We start from the raw sequence: 24,357 nt of genomic DNA on the forward strand, positions 1-24,357 counted from the left end.
TGGCCACCCCTTGCGGTAATGAGCTTCAGCCAAGGCAATGCTGCCATGTAATGAATTTTGGGAGCTCTCTGCACCCTGGTGACACCCACCCCCAGTCTCCCCCTGCTGTGGGGTGGCACAGCCCCACAGCCCCTCGCCTGCAGCACCCAGCACTGCTGGGCTGTACTCCTGCTCGTGCCCAGGGAACATGTCCCTGAATTAGCAGCGGCCACTCTTTCTTCTCCTTCTTTTCCCTCTCCTTCTTCTTTTCCTTCTCCCTCTCTTTCTTCTCCTTCTTCATTTTCTTCTCCTTCTTCTTTTCCTTCTCCTTCTCTTTCTTCTTTTCCTTCTCCTTCTTTTCCTTTTTCTTCTTTTCTTCTTTTCCTTCTTCTTCTTTTCCTTTTTCTTCTTTTCTTCTTTTCCTTCTTCTTCTTCTTCTCCTCCTCCTTCTCCTTCTTCTTTTCTTCCTCTTCTTTTCTTCCTCCTTCTTCTTCCTCCTCTTTTTCTTCTTTCCCTTCTTCTTTTCTCCTTCTCCTTCAGCTTCTTTTTTTTCAACTACTTTTCTTCTCCTCCTTCTTTTTCTTTTCCTTCTTCCTCTTTTTCTCCTCCTTCTTTTTTCTCTCCTCCTTTTACCTCTCCTCCTTTTCCCTCTCCTTCTCCTTTTCCCTCTCCTTCTCCTTCTTCCTCTCCTTCTCCTTCTTTTTCTTCCCTTTCTTCTCTTCCCCTTCCCCTCCTCCTTCTTCCCCTTCTATCTCTCCCCCCCGCCCCGCCGCCCCTCAGGCCCCCGGCACGGTCGCTGCCTCCGCTCCGCTCGGGAACTCGGCGGGGCGGGAGCGACAAGCGGCGCCCCCGCCCATCTCCCCGCCCCCTCCCCCCCCGCACGGCGCATGGTCGCGGCGGGAGCGCGCGGCGTCCTCCCCTCCGTCCGCCGCGCGCCGTGGTCTCGCCCGCCCCCGCTGCCATGTTGGATCGCGCGGCCGCGGGAGCCGGGCCGGAGTCGGAAGTTTAGCGCCCGTCGTGAGGGGCGGGAGCGGCTCCGGCGCGGCCGCCTCCCTGTTCGCGCCGCCGGCAGCTGCCTCGGGCCTCTCCGCCTCCCTCCGGCCCCGAGCGGCTCCGCGATGCGGCTGCTGTGAGGGGGACGAGGGGGGTCGCGGTCGCCAGCGGTCGCAGGGCGGCGCCGGGCCGGCCCCGGCCATGAGCGGGAACCCGCAGCAGCAGCCCCCGCAGGCGCGGCGGGTCACCAACGTGGGCTCCTTGCTGCTCACCCCGCAGGAGAACGAGAGCCTCTTCGGCTTCCTCGGCAAGAAATGCGTGGTGAGTCCCGGCCGGCGCGGGGAGGGGGCGGCAGCCGCGCCCGGGGGCCCCGAGCCCGTCCCGCCGCGGAACTTCCCGGGTCTGCGGGCCTCGGCCCCCCTCGCCTCGGCCCGGGGCCCCCTCGGTGGCCGCGGCGGGCTCGGCGCCCCGCTGGCCCTCGGCGCCGAGCTCCCGAGGCCGGCGCAGCTCTGGGGGGGCGACGGGCTGAGGGGAAGAAGTTGAGTTGCTCGGCGAGGCTGGGACGAGCCCCGGGTGCACCTGCGGTACAACAAAGCCCAGCAGACTCCTGTCGGCGCTAGGCCCGCCTTGGGTTTAGTCTGCGCTTTTCCTAGCCCAGACAACGGGTTCGTGCGCTCCGATGCGACTCGAGCCTTGCATCTTTGCCTGGTTTTTAGTACGTGTAGAAAAGCCAACGTAACAGTTAAAAGAAAAAGCCTTGTAACAAATCCCTTACCGGGAACATCAGCAAATTCTTCGTTTTCAGAATACCTCCTTGCGTGTTAATATAAAACTGTATTTAAACTGTACTTAGGAGTAAAGAACTACCTGAAGGCTTCCAAAGTTAACATCTTCTTTAGGAAAGAAGCAGCTTTTAGTAAAAATTGTATTTTTGAACTGGTGGAAGAAAATGCCTCTTTGTTTTTAAAAAAAAAAAAAGCGTTTGGAAGACATTGAAGATGTTACCTGACCCTCTTCTGGTGCTTTGTGTCCAGTGCTTACATACTGATGTTAGGTACTGTGCATCTTGCTGCAGTGCTATGAAGAGTATTTAATGAACTTAAAATTGTGATTTGTAGCAGGATATCCATGCAGTCACAATGGTTCCACATAATTCTTTGGACTTTGAAATGGTATTCTTGATCAGACTGTTGCAAGGAAAGCCTAAGATGTGGTAACTGAACAGGAAGTAGGGGATGTTCGCATTGGGGTGGGTTAAATAAGATGCTGTCACAGTAACTTAAGTTAAATAGGTCAGCAGATGTAACCATAGAGCATGTTTTTTGAAAAGGAATAATTTGTAAAAAACACCTTCAGTTAATTGGACTTCTTTCAGGCACACATTTCATATATTTAGCTTCTTTGCAAAGACAATAAATATCAAACTTCTCTACATTTTAGAAACAGTGCATAAATTTGCATGTGTAAGTTTACTTCTAGTTTGTTTTTCTACAGCTTGGATTTTCCTATCAAGTGAGTACGCTTTCTCTATTTGTTACGTTCAGCAGTAACACTCACCTACTCAAGTTCTCAACTTTTCTGCATAAATAGCGTATAGAAAGCAGAATTTGGAGGTAAATGTATTCACAGTATCTGGGTGTCAGGTGATTTCTGACAGGATGATAGCTTCATAGACATGACTTGCTTTGTATTTTTCTTGAAACTACACATTTTTGTCGTTTTCACTGAATCTTAGAGGGCTTTCCAATTAACACTCTTCCAGTTGGCTCTTCTCTGTTTCCTTCAGCCTTGTCTTCTCTCTGGGTTAAGCATAGGCTCGTCTTTGTATAATTAAGGGTCTCTGCTCAATCTTGAGAACTTGCGTGTTGAAGCTTTATTGATATTTAACCAGGATTTTTTAGCTTACTGTGACATGAGTCAAAAATGGTGGCAATTCAGAAAGTAATCCATGAGCAGATTGAAATCTCTGTCCCTTGTAGAGCAACGTCTGTCAGAGCAGTGGAACGGGCACCTGGAGATGGTAGCAGCTTCAGCTGTCTAACTTGAATCCATAGTGTCTTTCTGTTAGAGCCTGACAATACTCTCGACCTTCTAGCCTGACTCAGTGCTGGCATGCTGTGCTGCTATGCTGATAAATGCTTTTTTTTGCTGTAATGTACATGATATTTGATCTCTTAATGTCCATGTTTGAATTATTCATTAGCGAAATGTCAGGCTGTAAATGCTATTTTTTAAGGAAGGAAAATCTTGCGAGCTTTGTAGGATGCTACAAGCTTGCTTTCCCATCTGCTGAATTGTCTGGGCTACCTGGCTGCTACAGATGGTGTGGGACAGTCAGTGGTGCTACAGTCAGTGTGGGACACGGATATGCCACTGGATATAATAATGTGCGTCTGTCATACCAACATAACTTTAGGTTATGTTTAACTTGACTTTGTGTTTAGATCACTAGTGAATTGAGTGCTGGAGGAACAGTTGAGACATTAAACTATAGTAATCTGTGTAGTCATAATTTATACTGTTCTTATGGAGGGCATAGTGTTGGTATCAGTCCTGAAGCGCTTGGTTACGATAGCATGTGATGCTTTGGACCTGATTTATTTCAACAATCTTTCCTTTGCCTCTGTTTTTGACTGATAACAAGGCAGGTACTTTGAAATAAAATTGAGGATTGAACTACTCAATTTTTATTCTATGGAAAAGCAGAGGAATTTGAGTAGATTAAGTTTGATTGAGTACTCACAACCTATGAACACCAATAATGACATAACTTCAAAGGCATCTTAAGTAACAATGACTCGCAAACACAAAATTACCTGGGAGTGGGGGAAGTGGTGAAGAGCCACTGCTGTGTGTTGCTGAGACTGATAACCATTTTCTGGACTACTCCTGATACTTTGGGAATCTCATTGGCTAGTAGGTAAATGTACATACAGAAGGTTACTGATTTTTTTTGGTGGTTTTTTTTTTTTACTCCTCCCCCACCCCCCCCACTTGCTGAGCTGTAAGCACTTATCTGAATCTATAAGCAATTAAAATACCTTTGCCTGTGACAGATCAGGTTTTCAAAACCAAGCCACTGACTAATAGTCAAACCTGCAGCTATAGTCAGTTTGGTTGAAATGTGAATCCAAATGTAGAACTGCTTGCAGTAGGTATCCACCATAAGGGTAGCCTTGTAGGACTCTCAGTGTTGCTTAGGCCTGTAACTAATTTTCATTCAAGTACATGACATTTGTCATATAGGTCAGGTGCAAAATCTACTGTATGTAGAAATTTTTCAGTAACTGTTATATAGACTTACTTCTGCATTACAATAAAAAAACATGTGCTAAGGTGAGCTAGAAAGTTACTGTTGTTGCACGTTAATGAAATATTTCTGTGGTTATGCCAAATTTGGAAGTTCTTGCTTAAGTCTGCTTAGTTATATATTGACCGCTTTAGTTTTGCCTTCAGGAATGAGTTTTTTAGAGAAAAACACTAAGTGTCCCACTAATAATTTTTAACAAAGAAAGTACTTTCACAATTTTCATGATTGGTCAGTGATGTCACTGATGAAAAACTAGTTTATTCTGTAGAAATAATTTTATATGTGTCAGAGGCCTTGGTAGAGAAAACATGAGAAGTGTGTGCTTGATAACATTAGAAGTAGGTAAAGGAGTCTGGATATTTTATACTGCTTAGAAGTTGGACTCAACGCTTGGATAAGATATAGTGAGTAAGGCTCGGAATAGGCTGTCATTTGTAAGATCTTGCCTTGGTTATTGTGGTAAACAGGAACTGGTAAAGAATGCAAAAAGAGAAGTGACACAGCAGTAAGCTGAGAAAACTCTTCTTGCTGCTTTCAAAGTGCATTTGACCAGAATAAGATTGTGTGTCGGAGCCAAATAACAGTCGTAGTTAAGATAAAACAAAATAAAAGCTCCAATGGCACTCATAGATCTTGATTGATAAGAATTAAAGGTTTTAACAGGAAATTACTTATGTATACGAAACTAACATGAACTAAGACCTGAAGGTGGACTGTAGGTCTGAGTAATGGCAACTTCACGTGGCTGACAATTGTTGGGACTTTTCAGTTTGAGTTTATATTACAATCTGTACATCCAAAAAGGGTTCAGATTGCAGCTTGAGAAGGTGTTATCCCTTGAAGAGATAGGAAGAACTGAGTCTTCAATTCAGTGATGGTTATCTCATCTTTGTATGCGTTTTTAAACGAGGCACAGAGCGATAACAGAGTATAAAGGATAGAGTCTTGTGGAATAGAAAAATATTGAGTTTTGAAAAGACATCTGTGTTTCTTTGGAGGTCTGTACTGTTCTATCAAAACACATATATTCAGATGCATTGCTAGTATCCACTGGAGTTGCTTCCTTAACTTGTCAGCAGTAATCTTCCCTTCTAGAGGGAATTGTTTTGGTTTTTGACAGTTCCTCTGAACCACACTTGTGCCTACAAAACTCATTTTCCAGGAATGGATCAGATTAGATTCTTCAGAGCATGTGGCTTAGTCGTTGTCCTCAAAGTGGCTCCTCAAAGTGGGTTACTTATGATAAAGTGTTTGTCATGCTTATTTTCCTCACAGCTTGCTATTAAGCTAAGGTAGTGAACCATACTTATTGTAAACAGATTATTTGCCCATGGATGAGAAATGGTTTGAGGCCGCATGTGAACACTCTACAAGGCATTTTATCTTGTAGCTGTATGTATTTGAGATGAAGCATCAATTCGCAGAGTTTGGAATTCGGTTCAGGAGCAAGAGGTAGAAATTCAAGTGTTAAAATCCCATTGTTGTCAGTACGTATCATTGTTACCTCAATCTCCTGTTCAACTAAACTTTAAGAAAGAAGCAATCATCAGCTGAACTTCTGTTTGCTTCAGTGATTAGTGGTTTTGGCTCTTCTGACCATGCTTGTAGTTCACGTGTTAGACGTAAGTTTACGTCTTGACATGCAAAGTGAATCCTACAACAAATTTCGGTCACTCTATAACTCTGCTATGAAGTTTTGTGTTGCTAAATAGAAGGTAATCTACTAATACAATCCTGGAACAAGTATCTCAGTCCATTAAGGCTTCAGGACTCTGCATTCCCTTCTGAGGTACTTTGTAGAACTTTGCTCTGTTTTGGAGGTACACAAGTGCCAAAAATATCTTAGCATCTCTGTGGTCAGGTATACCACTTATTTTCCTGGTAAGGTGCTCTGGACACCTATTGTGTACGGATGCAGCAGGATGATGAACACAATTTGTAGTCACAAGCTGTTGTATTGTAACTTACCAGCTCTTCACAGCTAAGAATCAGGTGGAGGGATTTAGAAAAGCTTAAAAATTTTAATGTCGGGTTCGGGTAACAGTCGTCTTTTGACAAGATGTCCACCAACGTGTCCACATACTGCTTGCTTAGGCGAACACCTAAGGAAGAGGTCATTTCTTGTTAGAAGATAAAGGCTAAGTTTACTGTTTCATGCAAATATGTAAAATAGAACGACACTACTTTGTTCTTCCTTTAATGAAGAGTTGATGTAATTTCTCTACATTGGCTTACCATAAATATCACTTTGAATTTGTTGTCGCTAGAATGTGTCCTCTGTGAATATTTCTTATTCTTTGTCTTTTCTGTAGATGTTTGTATAGCCCTTACTGTTCTGTTGTTAGTGTCTCTAGTAGTGCCGGAATTAAGAACTTGTGAACTGCTATCATTGGTAAGGGGTGACTGCGGGAGCCAGCAATGGCAGCAGCTGCCACTGGTATCTCCTAGCTCGGTGCTGGAGTGGGTGGAGTAAAGCGTTGAAGTAGTTTGTATATGATGAGTGAGTGTCATATTCTTTGCAGCATTTCATTAACCGATGTGAAAAAAGGCTTGATTCTTTTGTCAGCCCTTTATAGCAGAGCTGTCTGTGGTGGTGATGGGATTTGGTGAGCTTTCAAGTGCTCAGTTCATTGGAGGAAGTTTACTGTTCACTTGAAGCTGTGTGGTAAGATTTATGGTGTCCTCTATTCCAGTGAGTGTTTCATAGGCTCGTCTCTTGAGGAATCTTTGTAGTACAGAAATAAAACTTAGTATAGTACATTGGACATATGGCTTCATGACCTAATACCTAGATTATAAAACACAGAAAATAACAAAAATGTGTCATGGGCACTAGGCAAGAGTTGCTTATTTGTAGGGTAGGGTACGGTTTCCTCAAGAAAGGTTGGCATTATGTGTTACTGGGCGCAGAGGGATTCTTTTTATTGGCCAGTTTGTTTTCCTTGTAGTTGTAAATCATAGAAAGTGGATTTAGTAGAACTAGAATTGTATCTTCATGGGTGGTTTTAAACAGCCCATTCCTCTAGGATGTGGCTCAGATGCTGTACAAGATAGTTTTGTTTCTCAAGGTGTTTGGCTGCGTACGCTGCCACGCTAACTTCTGTGGCTTCCAGATGTGTTGTTTATGCCTGGATAACCAATAAATTTGCCACAGTGGATGTGCAGTTACCTTCAAAGACAGTTGCAGTTAACTTCAAAGATCCTGAAGCATGCCATGATCTTCACATAACAGGAGCAGTGTACTAGAAGGGCCAAATGGAAAAGATGTAATGCTAACAATCATAGGGACGCTGTCTTAGAAAGCTGTTCACTTGCTTAATTCTTCAAATTCAATACTGTGTTGTCAGCTGCCTGTGAGTTAAAGGTAGACAATTTTCCTGATGTCTCCTAATGTTTATGCAGTGAATGACGCTTTAGGCATCTTGAGTTAGAATGCCTGTGTTAAGAATATATGGTTCTGGAAGAACTTCATTAAATGAATGACTCAGTTCCTGTAGACTTAATGTTCTGTGGTGGTGATGATTGCTGGCAAGGAGACTGTTGCTGGAGGACTCCACAACATACTGACAGATTTGCAAATTGCAGCTCACCTTCAGCATTTGTGTTCATACATGCATCCCCACCTTCATGAGACTGTTTTGTACTGTTCATTTGGCTAGCCTTAAAATCCTCATTCTAAGGCAGCTTTTTTTCTTTTAAGTTTTCTGAGAAACAGTGTTAATGCATTTTCCAGTTCTCTTGTGTGTCTAGCTTAAAAGTGAAAGATTGCTTTAAGGTTTGCTAATCGAGGTTGTATTTCCATTTCTGAAAGATGGTTGCACACACCGTTTCCTTCTTCAGAAATTCCCCTGTATTCATCTCATTTCTCTCCAAAGCGAGCATGTTATTTTGTCTTTATCCCCACTTGTTAACTAACTGTGCAGCATCAGAGTGATATAGTTACATGGGAACATTTCTGTGATCACCAAGTATATTTTGTATGAGGGGTTACTGTGCTGGCAATTTGAGAAACGTTGACCTAGTGAAAGAAAATGTAGCTTTCTCATCTTTGAAAAGCTAAGAAAACTGTATTTCATTGTTTGAACTCTTAATTATGGAAAAATACCTCTTGCCTCTAAGATTGCAAACACTTTTGGAAAATGCATTTACTTCAAGTGTTATTGATGATGGTTTTCTCAAAAGTTAGCCAGCTCTTAGTGAGGTTGTTTACAAGGAAGGTTAAGTTAAAAGAAAGAATCCTAACTAACATTCTCTGAGTATTAAGTAACAAGGCCTAGTACTTGTCTTGCTGTCTAGGCTGCAAAACAACAAGAATATTTGAATATGGGAATTTGGCACTAAATTGTAAATGCTTTCTCCCCCTTCAAGGTGCAAGCCAAGAGATTTATTTGTATGTGATATGTGGGTGAGAGGAGAGAATTAATATCTTTCTACATTAGGGATAAAGAAAAGCAAGAGATGTTTTACAACATGCTTAATACATTTTATAACAGAAGCAGTAGTTTATTGACTTAAAAAGAAACTTGGTTTTTATTTAGAAAATAAAGCTTTAGGATTCTTATGCAGCTGATTACTGTCAAGTTGCTAACGGTATTTTTGAAACTAATTTAACCACTACATCCTTTGTAAGCCCCATCCTGCTGACATGCTTTGAAGTCCTGCGCAGTCGAGTCTTTGTGTCTCAGCTTTGTTCGGGGTCTTCTTGCACTCTTTTGTAACACATACTTTTTTTTTTTTAAGCAAGTTCTGTCCTTCTGTCCCAGCAGATGGGTTTCCTCCCGTACTTCCTCTTGTACCTCAAGTACTTCCATGATCTGTCTGTCTTTCTTCCTTCAGTCTCCACATCCATAATCTGCGCAATGATCTCCAGGTAGAAGTGTCTCGCTTCCTCAGCATTCTTCCTCTCTAATCCTCCGTTCCACAAGAATTTTGTTCTTGTTGATGAAGTTCATGTCTCATCAGGCATGTAGTCCTACCCATACCCAGTGCTGAGATAGACATGACATGTATTCTTCTAAATCACCAAAGCATTGCATGAGGAGAGACATGAAGAAAGCAGACGGTCTCTGTGCCAGTCAGCATAGAGTGCACTTCAGCCTGAGATCTGGCCATTATTGATACTGCTGTAAGAAAGACAACTTTTGGTGGATAAGAGAGGAGGAAGCAAAAGCCGGAATATGACATTGCCTGGGTTTTTGCACTACTCCACACTCCACTGCTGCTTCTCCAGGGAGGACCAGACTCTCCAGTTTGTAAGCTGCTATATTAAGGAACTGTGTACTGAAAGATACGGCTGCAGCAACTCTACAGGCTAAGACTGAAACCGCAGAATTGCTTAGTCCTGCTTTGGGTGAACTGTAAGTTATTTCCTGCTTCTCTAACCATGTGACAGCTCTCTGAGCACAGCTAAGATGTGGTCATTCTTTGTAAGCAGACATTTTTTTCCTTTACTCCCCCTCAGTCAGCCAAAGCAAATAGAAACATCACTTGGCTTATGACACTAAATATACACAAAGGCGTCCAAATAGGCTCCTCTGTAAAACTGTGCTTGATTTTTTTTGTGCTTAACTGAAAAGAGGAAGAAAACTATGAGCATCCTGTAGAGGTATGTATTCTGTGCAATACCACAGACAAAAGCTTCCCCGTGCATTTGCAAAGAAGGAAGCAGTAGTTTCTGATAAATAAAATGAAGGGCTGGGTTTTTTTTTCTTTATTTGCCTTTAGTCTGTAGTTAAGAGTATCTTGGGTGTTAAATTAATTTTATAACTGAGCACACAGATTTATTAGTATTTATATTTTTAGCAACCTGGCAGTTAACCATTTCAAACAAATATAAGTTTGGGTCTTAATTTTGTGCAATTTTATATCAACCAGTATTTTGTAACCATAAAATACGAGTTATTGTTTTGACTTTTCCTAAACAGTGTTGGCCTCTAAGTGCTATACTGCACTTATAGCACTGTTCTCAGTTTCTGTAACTGGAACTTTTAAGTTTAAACAAGGTTTTAAAGTGTCATTGCAACAGAAAATACTGGTTGCAGTTGAACTCTAGAACTCAGTAGTGACTAAACAAATCTCTTATTTATTTAAAAAATAATTTATTAGTTTTGTCTGAGAGATTTATCCATATTGCATTCAGGTGCCAGTATTCATATACTTGAAAGACTATTACTACAGCTGTATCTCTGCTTAGAGCATACCCTTCTTTGCCTTAGTTCAAGTGTGTAGAAGATGCAACGTGGGTAGTTGCATTACAGTTTTATTTGATAAGGTGAACAGAGGTGCATTGGTATTAAATGTTTCCCTAGAAGATATAGATTTTAATTATTCTATGTCATGGTTTTCACTTCATCTTTTTGTCATTTGGGAAGTCTGTCTTTCAGTGCTTTAGTTCTTCATTGAGAGTTTTCCTTAACAGTGTATTTGAACATAGAATAGTTAGGGTTGGAAGGGACCTCAAAGATCATCTAGTTCCAACTCTCCTGCCATGGGCAGGGACATCCCACTAGATCAGGTTACCCAAGGCCCCATCCAGCCTGGCCTTAAAAACCTCCAGGGATGGGGCAGCCACAGCTTCCCTGGGCAACCTGTGCCAGTGTCTCACCGCTCTCATGGTGAAGAAATTCTTCCCAATGTCTAGTCTAAATCTGCCCTTCTCCAGTTTTCACCTGTTCCCCCTTGTCCTATCACCACAACACTTTATCAATAGTCCCTATGCACCTTTCTTGTAGGCTCCTTTCAGGTACTGGAAGGTCTCTATAAGATCTCCTTGGAGCCTTCTCTTCTCTAGGCTGAACAACCCCAACTTTCTCAGCCTGTCCTCATAGGGAAGGTGCTCCAGCCCTCTGATCATCTTTGTAGCCCTCCTCTGGACCGTTCCAAAAGCTCCATATCCTTCTTATGTTGAGGGTTCCAGAATGGGACGCAGTACTCCAGATGAGGTCTCACAAGATGGGAATAGAGGGGCAGAATCACTTCCCTTGACCTGCTGGCCACACTTCTTTTGATGCAGCCCAGGATACGGTTGGCCTTCAGAAGGACTGCAAGTGCACACTGCTGGCTCACATCGAGCTTCTATTCAACCAGCACCCCCAAGTCCTCTCTGGTCTTTGTGAGCAATGAATCCCGTGTGTTTTTCTGCCCTCTGTTCACATTCTTTAGATGAGGGTTGCTTGCTGAACAAGAATGCCTGATGTGGTTCTGAGCTTCACACTGTGAAACCAAGGAGTGCATCCCTCACACTGGCCATACCAGTGTGGACTCTACCTTTCAGTCCCCTATAACCAGAACTAGTAGGCTCAAAATGTAAGATACCCACCCAGGGTAGCTCAGTGGCAGAAGGCTGTATCTTGTCTTTTCACCTCTTGTCTGCCTTCTAGTTAGCACAGCAACATATTGATGCTAACAAATTCAAGTCGGACAGTAGCATGAACTCGAGCACTGTCCTGTGGCTGTCGACGTTGTTGAGTTTGTTTCCACACTTCCTGGCACAGGTTTGGGTAGTGCTAGCTAGTAGTCACCCAAATTAATAAGCATAGTTTTGAGAGCAGAATAGTGTAAACACAGTTCTTCATAGATGGTGTGGGTAGGACCATCCTTATCCAATTTGTATTGTGCTGGGAGGAGAGAGATTTCCTCTGTGCAGATGCACGTTCTGCTGCACCCCTTCCCGTTGGATCCAGCAAGTGCCTCATCCAGTTGCTGGTATTCAGGCAACCAGTGAAAGCTAACAGGAGACAAAAGCAGTTGAAGTGCTGGGGATAGGGAGATGGAAGTGATCTGTCTGTTCTAGCATTGTCGGTAGCATGTACATCACAGAATAAAGTTGAGCTCTGCTGCTATCCTTGTAGCTGTCCTCTTTGACATCAATCCAGAACTGAACTTGGGTTTTTTTTTGCCAGCAATAGCGTTCAGTCTTGTGTCTCTGCTCCTAAAAATTGTGTTTGGAAACCTGAAAAAATACAGGTGGCTAGAAGTTTCCAGCAGACCAAAAAGTGTGCCTGTGCATGTAACAGCCCACTGCAACGGACAAATTATCAGGTGCATCTGACATACTGTGAACACATGGTCATAAGATTCCTGATCCTCCTGTCCCGTTTCAGGAGGAAGAAAAAAATAATTTGCCTCCTGGTTGGTAGATCTGGCTGACTGGTATCTATGCTTCTACAGACTGCATTAGGTATAGCAGGAGTGACCTTAAGGCCTGCTGCGTTTCACTTACAGTACTTCTTGATTAAGGAGCACTAGCCCTACCAAGAAAGTTAATTCCTATCTAGAGCTTATTTTTTCTGATGCATGGCTTGCAAGTAATATAAGAAAAGCTCTGCATCTTTAGGGATCTGCTGAGGTCTCTTGGAATCTTCTCTGCAGCTGCGTTTTGGAGCATTTTATTCATTTTCTGTCAGTTCAGATGCAACAATTTGTTACATGCTTGAGCTCAAGAGACAGTTCTAGGGTGTGAAATAGCATAATTAAGGATAGTTTAATCATCACGTATGCTGTCTGTTCTGGTATTGTGCCTTAATCATTGTGCCTTAATCTGTCTGGGATATGAAGGAACCTTTTCAGTTCTATATTCTGTATCTACTAGATCTGTTAGTGTTTAGATGCCTCCATCTATAGTCACTTACCTGAAGTTTTTATTTTATCTTATTTATTTTCCACTTCTAGTGTCCTGTGATCTCCTCTTCCCCCTCAAACCATATTTTTTTTCCCAATGTCTGCTCTTTTAAGTCGGCACTGGCAGGAACTGGATCCCTGGTGATGCTTGGTGCTGTACAAGCAGTTCTCTCACAGCAGGTAGTCTTTGCATGAGAGCAGAAGGGAGAAAACTATTCATCGCAGATTTAGAAACTGAGTGCTTTTAATCTTAATTTCGGGATGATGACTTGCGTGTCAATTCTGACTGTGATAATTGCTTTAGCAATGATATGATGCAGTACTGGTATCCGTATCACTGGTAATAACATCTCCAAGGCCACCACATACAGACAATAATGCTGTGATGCAAGCCAGAATTAGCAGAGGATGTTATGTAGTTAGCTTATTCCAGATAGACTAACCAGCCATTAGTAAGGATGTGTCCCATGCATTGTCAAGGCTGGTTTTCCACTTCACATGTTTTGGGCACTTGGTTGTACTGCCACATGGTGTCCTGGTTTGTCAGAGTAACCTGTTCCTGAAGTGAAGTGACTGACATGCCACTTAGACTTTGGGATTCTTCAGAGGTCTGTGGTATTTGTCACAGAACTGAAACTTTTACATGGAGGTTGGCAGATTAAGAGATCTTACTTCCGTGTTGGCTAACATAGAGCTCACAACTTCTGTGTTGTACTGCACTGCACATTGCATGGTGGATGACACAGGCCTTCTGAAGGATGCACTTTGAACAACAAAGGTTCTGTAAGGCACTTTCATTGGTGAAGCTGGCTAACCTTTCAGTTTATACTGTAAATATGCTTCATCTTCTGTAAATAGCCCACATGCCCATGAGTGGATCTTGGACTACCAAGAAATGAAGACTTTATTTTCCTTTTGTCCCCCAGCTTGCTCAAGGTCTAGCTCTGTTACTGGCATACCCCCGTCACCATCTTCCAGCAGGCAGGTCATCATTGTATCATAGAATGGTTTGGGTTAGAAGGGACCTTTACAGGTCGTCTAGTTCAACCCCCATGCAGAATCAGGGACATCTTTAACTAGATAAGGTTGCTCAGAGGCCTATCCAACCGGACCATGAGTGTTTCCAGTGATAGGGATTCCACTATCTCCCTGGGCAACCTGTTGCAGTGTTTCATGAACCTCGTTGTAAAAAAAATTTCTTCCTCACATCCAGTCTAAATCTGCCCTCCCTTAGTTTAAACCCATTTTTCCTTGTCCTGTCACAGCAAGCCTTGCTGAAGAGTCTGTCTCCATCTTTCCTATAGGCCTCCCCTTAAGTAGTGGAAGGCTGCTAAAAGGTCTTCCCACATGTTTCACTGTGTACGTGTCACAGCGTTGAAGTTTCTGGCAAACAATTTAATTCGTAGATCTTCTGAGGATCCAGTTATACAGACTTTAATCTGATATCCATAAATTTTACCATGCTGAACCTCTAGCAACCTATTAATGCATTTCTTTTATTTAGGTCCCACTCCTGTGATTATTTCTTCCAGGAAACTGAGAGAGAGACCCTATTTCTATACCCGGGTAGAAAGTCTTCTGTGTAGAGTGTAATTTTTCTTGAACTCTGTCTTAATGGGGTAATCAGCTTGTTATCTCTAAACTGTGTACTCCTGGGACTGATATTAACTTTCATATACTCAACATCAAGTGCTTTGTTTCTGTTCTAACAGACTGGTCCTGTTCAGTTGCTCAGAGCAATTGATGTAGTTAGTTGATCACAAAGGAAGGGAATACCTATATAAAAACAGGAAACCAAGTGTCTGCTTTAAGAAGAGATCCTTTCAGTTGCGGGGTTTTAAATTGCATCAGTACTTTTACAGAGGAGTAGCTCATTTCCAAAGGTGTTACACATCTGAAAAAAAATAATATCTCATTAATAACCTTTTTCTTCTGTGTAATAGTTACAACCATTATTAATGAATTTTTTTTCCTGTTAGTATGGTGTAACAATATACCTGCTCTCTTTATACTGTCATAAAAGCACTGTAACTTATCATTGCGTAAGTGGAGGTTTTCAGAAAAGTGACAAACACTTGACCTGAAAGTAAGATTGTTGCCAGTTCTCCCAAGCAGCAAGAACCAGTGACATCGAGCTGTTGGTCTCACTGTCAGCTTCAGAAGAGACTTGGACTTGCAGAAAAGTAGTTCAAAAGCTGAAGCATGTAACACTTTAAATCTGATGCTTGATGAGGGTAATGATACTAGCTTGCCAGTGCAATACAGATGATTGTTTTCAGTATTTCATTTGCACTGGGATCGAAAGCAAAGCTATGTTAAGATCTGTTTAATCAAAACTATTATTTTGGCTCAACTTGCTGTATGTCATTAATTCAGACAATGTTGCCAAAAAGAGTAACTGTCAGCTTCAGAACCAAGGTTTCTTCTAAATGTTCTTTGAAATGAATATTTTCTGTCTCAGAAGTTTTTAAAATATCTTAAACTACCATGTTCGTATTAATATTATATTGGTGTGACTGGATTCTAACCTCTTGTATTAATCTAGCAAGTATCAGTTTTTCTTTATTGTAAGCTTCATTTCTCCCACAAGATGTAGTGCTACTTCACTACTGTTGTAAGTGAAGTGAAATAATTTTTATTATCTGTAAATTCAGGCTGGTATATACTTCTGCTTTTTCATGTAGCGTATTTGGTTTTGCTGCTGAACAACGTTCACAAGTGATGAACAGGAACTCTGCAGTACTGGATAGCTAATTGTCTTAATTTTCTTGTGGGAATGCTTTTGTTCTGACCCATCCAAACATGAATATTTAAGAATGAAAGATAGAGAACAATATTACTGCTTCTTTTCCTTGATTGTGCCTATGATTGCTCATTAAAGCTGCTGTGTGAACTTGTATTACCAGCTCTGCACTGAAGGAAAAGGCAAGTATTGTGTGATGGAAACTGGTGACTGGACATGAAACCGAATTGTTGAGCGCAGAAGAAAAATGCTTCCTGCTGCCCTCTTTCTACAGCATTTTTGTTGTATAAACACTTTATCATTAATTGTAAATTAGTAGATCCTTTACATTTTTGCTGTTCTGGTTGTGCTCAGCCGAGTAGGCAGCCTTATGGTAAGTAACATTCTGGCACCTTATAGAGTTACAGAGGAAGAATTTTGGCTTCAGGGAAGGAGCTTTCCCATGCAGCAGCAGTCTTTACATTTAGTTTCAGATAGCATGTAGTAAGTTCAGAAAGGAAATCATCACCTTCCTTGTTAATATCCAAGTTTCAAAATTGTTCTTCATCTGAAATTCTTTTTTCGAAGTACTACCTTGGCAGAGGTCAGTTGTATCCATTTTTTTTTTTTCACCTTGCGAACTTAATAATTCAGATTTAGCAATCAGCGTTGCTTAGTGTTGCAAACTTAGCAATTCCTTTCCTTAAAGTCTTTTTTCCATCAATAAACTATGCTCAAATGCTACCTTTGTACTATTCATTTAGATACTCTTTAAGAGGATAGTGAGACTCAATTTGTACAGGAGAGCTTTTCTTACTCAGTAGAAATTGAGGGATTTTAATACCTGGCCTGAGAATTTAAGCACAAAACTTGAGCTGCAGAGCCCATGCTACAAGGTGTCACTGAGGGAAGGCTCTTAATGCATTTTCTAAGGGGCGTAGTTAATTTAGTTTGGCTTTCAGTATTACAGGTAGGTGAGAAATTACTTTTGTTTCATGAAACTAATTTTCCTTTTGCCGTTAAGTTTCAAGTCATATACCTTGTGCTCTTCGTTCTTCCGTCTTAAGAATCAAGTGTTAAATATACTAAAAAGTAACTGTGATAATGACTTACAAAATCATTAGTACATTTGTTACAAAGAATTTACAGCCGTGGTTCATCTAAAATGGAAATAGGTGACGTAACTTAGGCCTGAGATTTGCATAGAACTGGCTGCATAAGACCAGCGTTCTATGACTCTGCTTCCAGACTACCGAAGTTTGTTTATGTATGGATAAATTTAAGTGGCTTTTAGCCTCCACAATGCATTGGTAAATGCAATGCCTTGGACCTACAGAGAAGGAGCCTGTACAGGCAGCCTCAGTTATAACTTAGCTGTAATAAATGTTACTACTCAAGAGGCATCCCTCATGGTAATAGAACATTTCCATTTCTTTATCAAAGCCAGTCAGCAGTGACCAGGCTGTTGGATATTAATTAATGTTCATGCATCTGGGAGAAGACTAGCAGTAGTGATGTGGAAATTAAGCTGTCTTAACCTTTGCTGTTAGCACAGAAGGTAATTTAGAGAAGCACATACACCTGTAAGATAATGGATTTCTGTCTGTGGCTGCATGATACTCTTTTGGTTTTTCTTCATCAATAGTTCTTAAGGCACTTTACATATGTAGAGGTACGTGTCTCCAATTTACAAATGAGTAAACAGAGGTGTGGGATAGAAATAAGTGCCAACATCATGCAACAGGCTGTTTCCAGAACTAAATGAAGAATAGCAGTCTCCAAAACATTTAGATGATACTTTTCACTATTAGGTTCTACATCCTCTACTCCAGAAGAGCTTTTAGCGTTCTCTCCCTGGAATGAGCATTGAACATGCCCAGGAACGGTGCAGCTACTACATCTTCCTGCTGGTTTTTTTTTTCCCCATAGTATACTTTTTAAAACTTTTAACTGGGAATAATTTTATTCATAGCAGACTCAGTTGTTGGTGTAAAAATGTACAGTTATGAGTGTCCTTATCTGATTTGAATTATCATACTTGTTCTGTTCAAATACAAACTGCTGAAGTAGGAATTAAAACTTGTTGAGTTGTGGCACAGTGGAAGGGAGGGGTACATCTCTTAAGTACTTTTATGTAAGTGGATTGAGTCTACTTTACAGGACAGCTCACAAGTTGTATACACAATTGCGAGGCCAGTTGCTGGCTACTATTCAAAGCGGTTTTGCTTTTAATAGCCTTTTCTTAAATTTGTTAATATTTTGAAGGGGGTTCTTTGTTTTGTGTTGGCATGAAATTAATGTTTTCTTATAAAAGAGTTTTTTCTTTTAAAACAATTTAAGATGTTTTATTTCAGTGTTCTCTAAGTATCCGAAGTGAAAATTCCATATTGGTTTCTGTCCTCAAGTGTAGAGGTGATAAGGAAATTTCACTTAAACCTCACCTCTGCAAAGCAAATTCAATTTTTATTTTGGTTTTTTAAATCTGGATCTGTGAGTACCAGTAGATGCTAAATAGCGTTATCAGGGGTTCATTAATGAGCATTCCAGAGCTGGGAATTCATGAGGCTTACGCTTCACATACTTTCTTTAATCAATTTAGTTGTTGTTCTGAAGATTTTTACTTTGTGAATGTGATGTTACATATACCAGTAACTGGGTCTACAGTGGGTCTAATTCCTTAAGAAAAATAGGAACAAACCAAAACTGTTTTGGGGTTTTTTGTGGATTCTAAAGTCTGACTTCTAACACATTTTCTCAAAACAGTCTCATATGTTCAAAGTGAGTGTGAGGATCTGCATTAAATGTGGAACCAATAAGTGGCATGGGGAAAAACAGTATTGTGTAGAAAATGGAATGTTTGGAGGAGGCTGCAGGAAGAGGACCTTACAGTGTGAAGGCACCGGGTTTCTGGTAAGGGAAGAGAATAGAAGCCAAAGGAACTGCTTTTTCTTAAGCCTGGATAGGCAGTGGAACAGGACAAAACAGATTTGAGCTCCAATTTTATCCTATGGGTTACATGAAACTCATGATTCTTGCCTTGAATCAGTACAGCTTGAGATACCAGTCTTGAAATGTCTGTGCATGACCATGAAAGACAGTTTTGAGAACCAGTTAATCTACGTATCTGTACGGTATTCTATTTGTATAACGATCGTCCTGGTCTTGGGAGTCTCAGTTAATTTGAAATGGCTCAAAATTGAAAGGTAGACTTCAACATTTAATCTGAAAATTCTGAGCTTTGAAAAGGAGCCAACTTGTATGCCTTGATTCAGAGTGTTTTGAGAGACTGGATGTGGGAGTGAACTGAAAGACAGAATGTCTTTCTTCTTTAGCAAGAGGTTTTGCTCCATGGCAGTGACAGATTTTTGGATGGCCTGTGCACAGCACCGTTTCTGTTGTTCTGAAAGTAACTAAGTGCGTAACTTTAACAATAGAACACAAATAACTGTGTTTTGTTATGTGTCTTCTGCTTTCTGGACAGCTGAGGTTCCAGCAGCATTAGGCAGTGGGATGCAGCCAAGTAAGCTATTAATGATGCTGTGCAGGTAAACAGGAAGTGACAGTGTCCAGCTTGTTCATCAGTGAACAGCCCAGGTTGGGTACATTATCCGGTAAATGATCAGGCACGGGTGGTCGAGGTGCTAAGGGGCATGGTTTAGTGTTTGATAGGAATGGTTGGACTCGATGATCCGGTGGGTCTCTTCCAACCTGGTTATTCTATGATTCTATGATCAGCTGAACTGAGACAGCTTGGAGCGTGCTTGTGGTTAGGGTTTGTGATATCTCTGAAAGGCTGAAGTCTTGCATGTGTTGTCTGAACTGAGGTTCTAGGATTTAAAAATGTCTTTCTTTATTCCATGTCTGATATAAGCATGTCTTTTTTAATAAATTGTGCCATTCTATTTGTTTTTATATACTATGCTGTTTACCTAAATCTTGGTTGTTGGCCTTCTGTGAATCCTCCCTTGAGTAGTGTTTGAAAAGGAGCTGAGCAGCTCTAGCTGAGCTGGGGGTGGCTCTGGCAGGTGCTGGGAATGTAAATGAACTCTTATCTGAAAACGCTCAAGAAAATATGAGCTCTGTGTAGCCATCTGAGCAAGGATTAGGAATCGCTTTGCTAGACAACTGCAGACTTCAGTCTGGACAAGCACTTTTGTAGTTTAGGTTTGTTAAACAGCAGTTTCTTGTTTCATCCCTTTTTATTGTAACGTCACTTGTGGTTGCTGGTACCTTCTTCACAACAGTAAAATATCTTCAGTGAGGATATTGCAGCTGACTTGTGTGCTTATCAGAACAAGCCAGGCAATCTACTCTTGAGTATTAGCATTTTTTTAAAACACTGGTTTGGGCTTGATTCCTTAAATATTTTGGACTATGTGTGGTTGTTTGGAACTGTCTTCTATCTTGGATTAAGGTTGTCATGTTTCAGAAATTATATGAAATACTGAAATGGCTTTTTGCTATTTTAGAAAGACTTCCTCTTTTCAAAAAAAAAAGGCAACATCTCTTATGCAGTAGCTTTATTTCTAACGTAGCCTAATTTCATATATAGATGGAAAAAATATTAGTTTCTCAGAATCTATGCTTAGTGCATTTTTAAATTAGTGGGCATTCATGGGAAACTAAGACGTGAAAAGCAAGCTTTAAGCTTAAAATTGAACAGTGTTGGTGATTGTAGCAAATAATGTCACAAGCAGTAGAACTGGTGAGGCCTTGGTATCCTCAGTTGAGTAATTTTTCGGCTTGTGCTAGATAAAGCTTTTCTCATATGCTTGGGTGTTAAAGAAAGGCTCTTTTTTATTATGTCAGTTTATGTCAGCTTATCTTGCTTTAGTTTTTCTGCATGTGGAGCAATTGGTCTGTCTTCTGAAAATAATGTCCTGTAAATTGCATTAAAATTAGAAGATTGTTTCCAGCTGCTTAACTTGTTGAAATCTGCCAGCAGACTTCTGAAGTTCTATATTTCTTCTTTCTACAGGAAACTAAAATCCTTTCTGTAGCACCTGAAGATAAACTGTATATTGAAAAAAGTTTATTTCAGAGAAAATTATTAACTATTTGTTAAATGTATCTTTAACAGCTGTAATAGCTTTAAAAATTGAAATAATCACAGTTTGCAAATGAGAGTTTCCAAACTCCCAGTGGACAAACACTGTCACATGTTGGAATCATCTGTGCAAATTCTGGAGGTGACCTGGTGTGAAGATGTAAATTATAAGCTAGGACAAAAGTTGCAAAATCTAACTCTCTTAAATCTAATTTCAGCCACAATATTGTGGAGTCCTTGGAAGGTATTTCTATCTACAGAAAAGTTTGTGTGCTACCAAAACAGCACCATCGCACTTTTTTTTTTTTTTTTACAAGATACGGTAACTGTGAATAGCTTGACCCGCAGTTCTTAAGAGGAAAAAGGCTAAAGAGTCAAATGGATCTATTTGCCCTTATTCTTCAGTCATTGTTACTGAGTCTGTAATTCTTGTGGCCCTTCAGATGAAGGGTTCAGCAGGAAGCAAAAGCAGTCTCACTTCAGTGTCTACTTCTGCTGTTTCTTCCTGTCTCCATCCCTCACTGTCTAAAACTGTGAAAATAATTACTGGTTGACACCTGTGAATACACCTACCAAGACCTTTAAAACTTGGTGAAAGCGTTTTTGTGTTAGTCTTTCTTGCTGTTATTCCTGAATTGCACATAAACCATCAAACTAGACACCCACACTTGTGATAGATTGTGATAGATTGCTTACTAACCAGGGCTAATAAATATTGTAGGATTCTGAACCTAGTTAAACTCAAGTTTTCTGAGTTTCTCTGAAAGTGCTAGGAAAAATTTTTGTCTACCCTAGCAAATGCCTCTGCTAGTTATAATGTTGAAATTGTTAGAGAAGCATACTTGCATGTTGTTTATGTGGCCTAATTAGCTAGGGATCATTTGAATAGTGGCAGGCTTATTCAGCTCACTTAAAAGCGCCATTGGAGGAGATTGTAGTGCATGCCTTCTGTAGGATTGCGTGGTGATGAGAACATTCACCCTGGAAGTGGGTTATCAGCCTTTCGGAGCAGGAAGGGAACACGCTGTTCCCACATGGCAGGAGATATCCTCAATGCCAAGAAAATAACTACATTTTCTTTTGAAATGGGACCACTTTGCAGAAGGGAAATTAAATTGCCAGAAAGAGCGGGCAGAGGTTGATTTTGTAGGCCACTGAATGCCTTCCCTTGACAAGGGAGGGAGGTTCCATTGCCTAGTCCCTGCAGAAGGTCTTATTTATATTTCTGTATTAAGACTGATGAGATAAAATGCATAGCGGCATTGAGCATGGCAAAAACATTTCTGGAAGCTTTGTGTATTTGACACTGAAGATAGGGTAATTGCAGAATAACATGAAGGTATTATCACTAACTCAGATTTTGTTTGCTTTGAGAAACATGAATTTATTAATGTATTGCCATTTAAATGGCAGTTGCTTAAACATAAGCTTTTTTGAGGTAATCTAAGATTTCAAGCAATGTTTCTGCTTAATTGTCCAGTGCTACATTTGGAGTGGTTTTTTTTTTCTGCAGAATACTTGTAATCTAGGGAAAGAAATGTCTACCACTTAGTTTTCTCTAATTGCTGAATTTTCTGTAGATTAGTCTGATTTCTTATACTTAGCTGCCCTGCATTCTCACTTCTGCTTATCTTTCTCATTCATATATCTTAATGAGTTTCTGTGTCTTCTTCCATGATTCAGATAATGCCAGGCTGTCAGAGACTGACTCCAAGCTGAAGCCTCTTCTCCTTTTTGTGGTCATTGAAGTTACATCTCACTAAGTATTTTCCACAGTGACGTGATTCTTGACTTTAGCATGTCTGTTCCTGAAACCTGCTGTCTGAGGAAGACTATTACCACTGTTTTAATGTAAATGGATAGCAGCAGTGCTTTATTCTTGAATAGTCAACCTAGAAGCAAACTGTGGGCTGTCTTCCTGATCTTGCATCAAAGGAGAAATGAGTGATGCAAGGAGCACCCAGCATCACCTGGTTATGCTTCAGCATGATGGTTTAGCCATAATAAAGATTTCCACCATTGTAGGATTTAAGAAATGCCTGACACAGGTACCTTCTCACCAACTATAGTATTGATCAGGACAACCTTTCCAGATAGCTATTTTAAGGAAAAGATAATAGAAATATTGATTTCTAGTCTTACAGGGTTTGGATTGCACATAACTATTCGTAGTTTGTTGGGTTTTTTTTCCCACTGAAGTCTTAAAGTAGTTAGTTATGTTCACTGTGACTTTAAGGCTAGAAGTGTTCAGACTGACTTTGTGAAGAAGCTACAGGCATTTGTATCAGCATGCTTTTTTTTTCTGAGAGGTTACTCTGTTTGGAAACAACTGCTATTACTTGTGTTTTTACAAAACAGGGCAGAGTCTTCTCCCCATACCCTAGTTTTATTTGTAAGAAACTTCCAGGGACTGGGAAGGGTAACTAAGAAAAGCAAGCCCATCAAATGTGATTAAACTAGGTATGTATGCAGTGTTTCCACCTTTCTTGGAAAACTCATGATTCTTAAAATTGGAAAAAGATTGCAAATCAATCTTCAGTAGTACTGTCATCGTGTAACATATAACTTTCTGTCTAGAAAACTGCCTGGAGGAGAGGGACCTGGGTGTGTTGGTTGACAACCAACTGAATATGAGCCAGCAGTGTGCCCAGATGGCCAAGAAGGCCAATGGCATCTTGGCTTGTATCAGAAACGGTGTGACCAGCAGGTCCAGGGACGTTATTCTCCCTCTGTACTCGGCACTGGTGAGACCTCTCCTCGAATCCTGTGTTCAGTTCTGGGCCCCTCACCACAAGAAGGATGTTGAGGCTCTGGAGCGAGTCCAGAGAAGAGCAACAAAGCTGGTGAGGGGGCTGGAGAACAGGCCTTATGAGGAGCAGCTAAGAGAGCTGGGGTTGTTTAGTCTGGAGAAGAGGAGGCTGAGGGGTGACCTCATTGCTCTCTACAACTACCTGAAAGGAGGTTGTAGAGAGGAGGGTGCTGGCCTCTTCTTCCAAGTGACAGGGGACAGGACAAGAGGGAATGGCCTCAAGCTCCGCCAGGGGAGGTTTAGGCTAGACGTTAGGAAAAAATTCTTTACAGAAAGGGTCATTGGGCACTGGCAGAGGCTGCCCAGGGAGGTGGTTGAGTCATAGTTTCATTTTTACAAGCACTAAAATGAGAGTAATTAGTCACTGGAACAGGTTCCTCAGAGGTGATTTGCAGCCTTTAAACTAAACTGGACAGGACCTTGAGCAAGTTGAACTTGAAGTTGGCTTTTAATGATCCTTGCTGTGAGCAGGAGGTTGGATTTAGAAGACTTGCTGAGGTCACATCCAACCAAAGTTATGTTATGAGTCTTTGATCTTGGCACCACAAGCAGTTGTCAGCTGTACATAAACACTATACAAACCATCCCGATGTGTTTTGAAATGCTTTCTGTTCTGGTGTATATTGAGGTGGCTGAACATCCTTTTACAGCCTTAATTTTGCTTCTGCTTTTTTGTGACTTTTGGCCCACTGTTTTAATATCGGTAGTTTCTTAGCTTTTCGCAATCTACGTCAACTGTAAGTGATCTAGTGTGATGGCTCTTTCTTGTAATGAGATGTGCCACTGCCTGTTTTTCCCTGCTTTACTGTTTTTGAGAAACAACTTGAGTTACAGCAAGTCATTAACTTGACAGGCTTCTGCAGTGAATGTCCACACTA

The 24,357-nt window shown here is 41.0% G+C and overlaps 1 protein-coding gene across 1 annotated transcript in view; it reads left to right on the plus strand.

Annotated features, from left to right (window-relative positions):
* Positions 1-933: 933 nt before the first annotated feature.
* WASL (WASP like actin nucleation promoting factor) overlaps positions 934-24,357 on the plus strand; it is a 50,504-nt gene continuing 27,080 nt past the window's right edge. Inside the window, exon 1 of the mRNA XM_069850800.1 lies at positions 934-1,293. Coding sequence (XP_069706901.1) covers positions 1,174-1,293 — 120 coding nt within the window. The 5' untranslated portion in view covers positions 934-1,173. The remainder of the gene's footprint in view (positions 1,294-24,357) is intronic.

This window comes from Phaenicophaeus curvirostris, chromosome 1 (assembly GCF_032191515.1).
Source record: "Phaenicophaeus curvirostris isolate KB17595 chromosome 1, BPBGC_Pcur_1.0, whole genome shotgun sequence".
In the NCBI taxonomy this organism is placed as follows: Eukaryota; Metazoa; Chordata; class Aves; order Cuculiformes; family Cuculidae; genus Phaenicophaeus; species Phaenicophaeus curvirostris.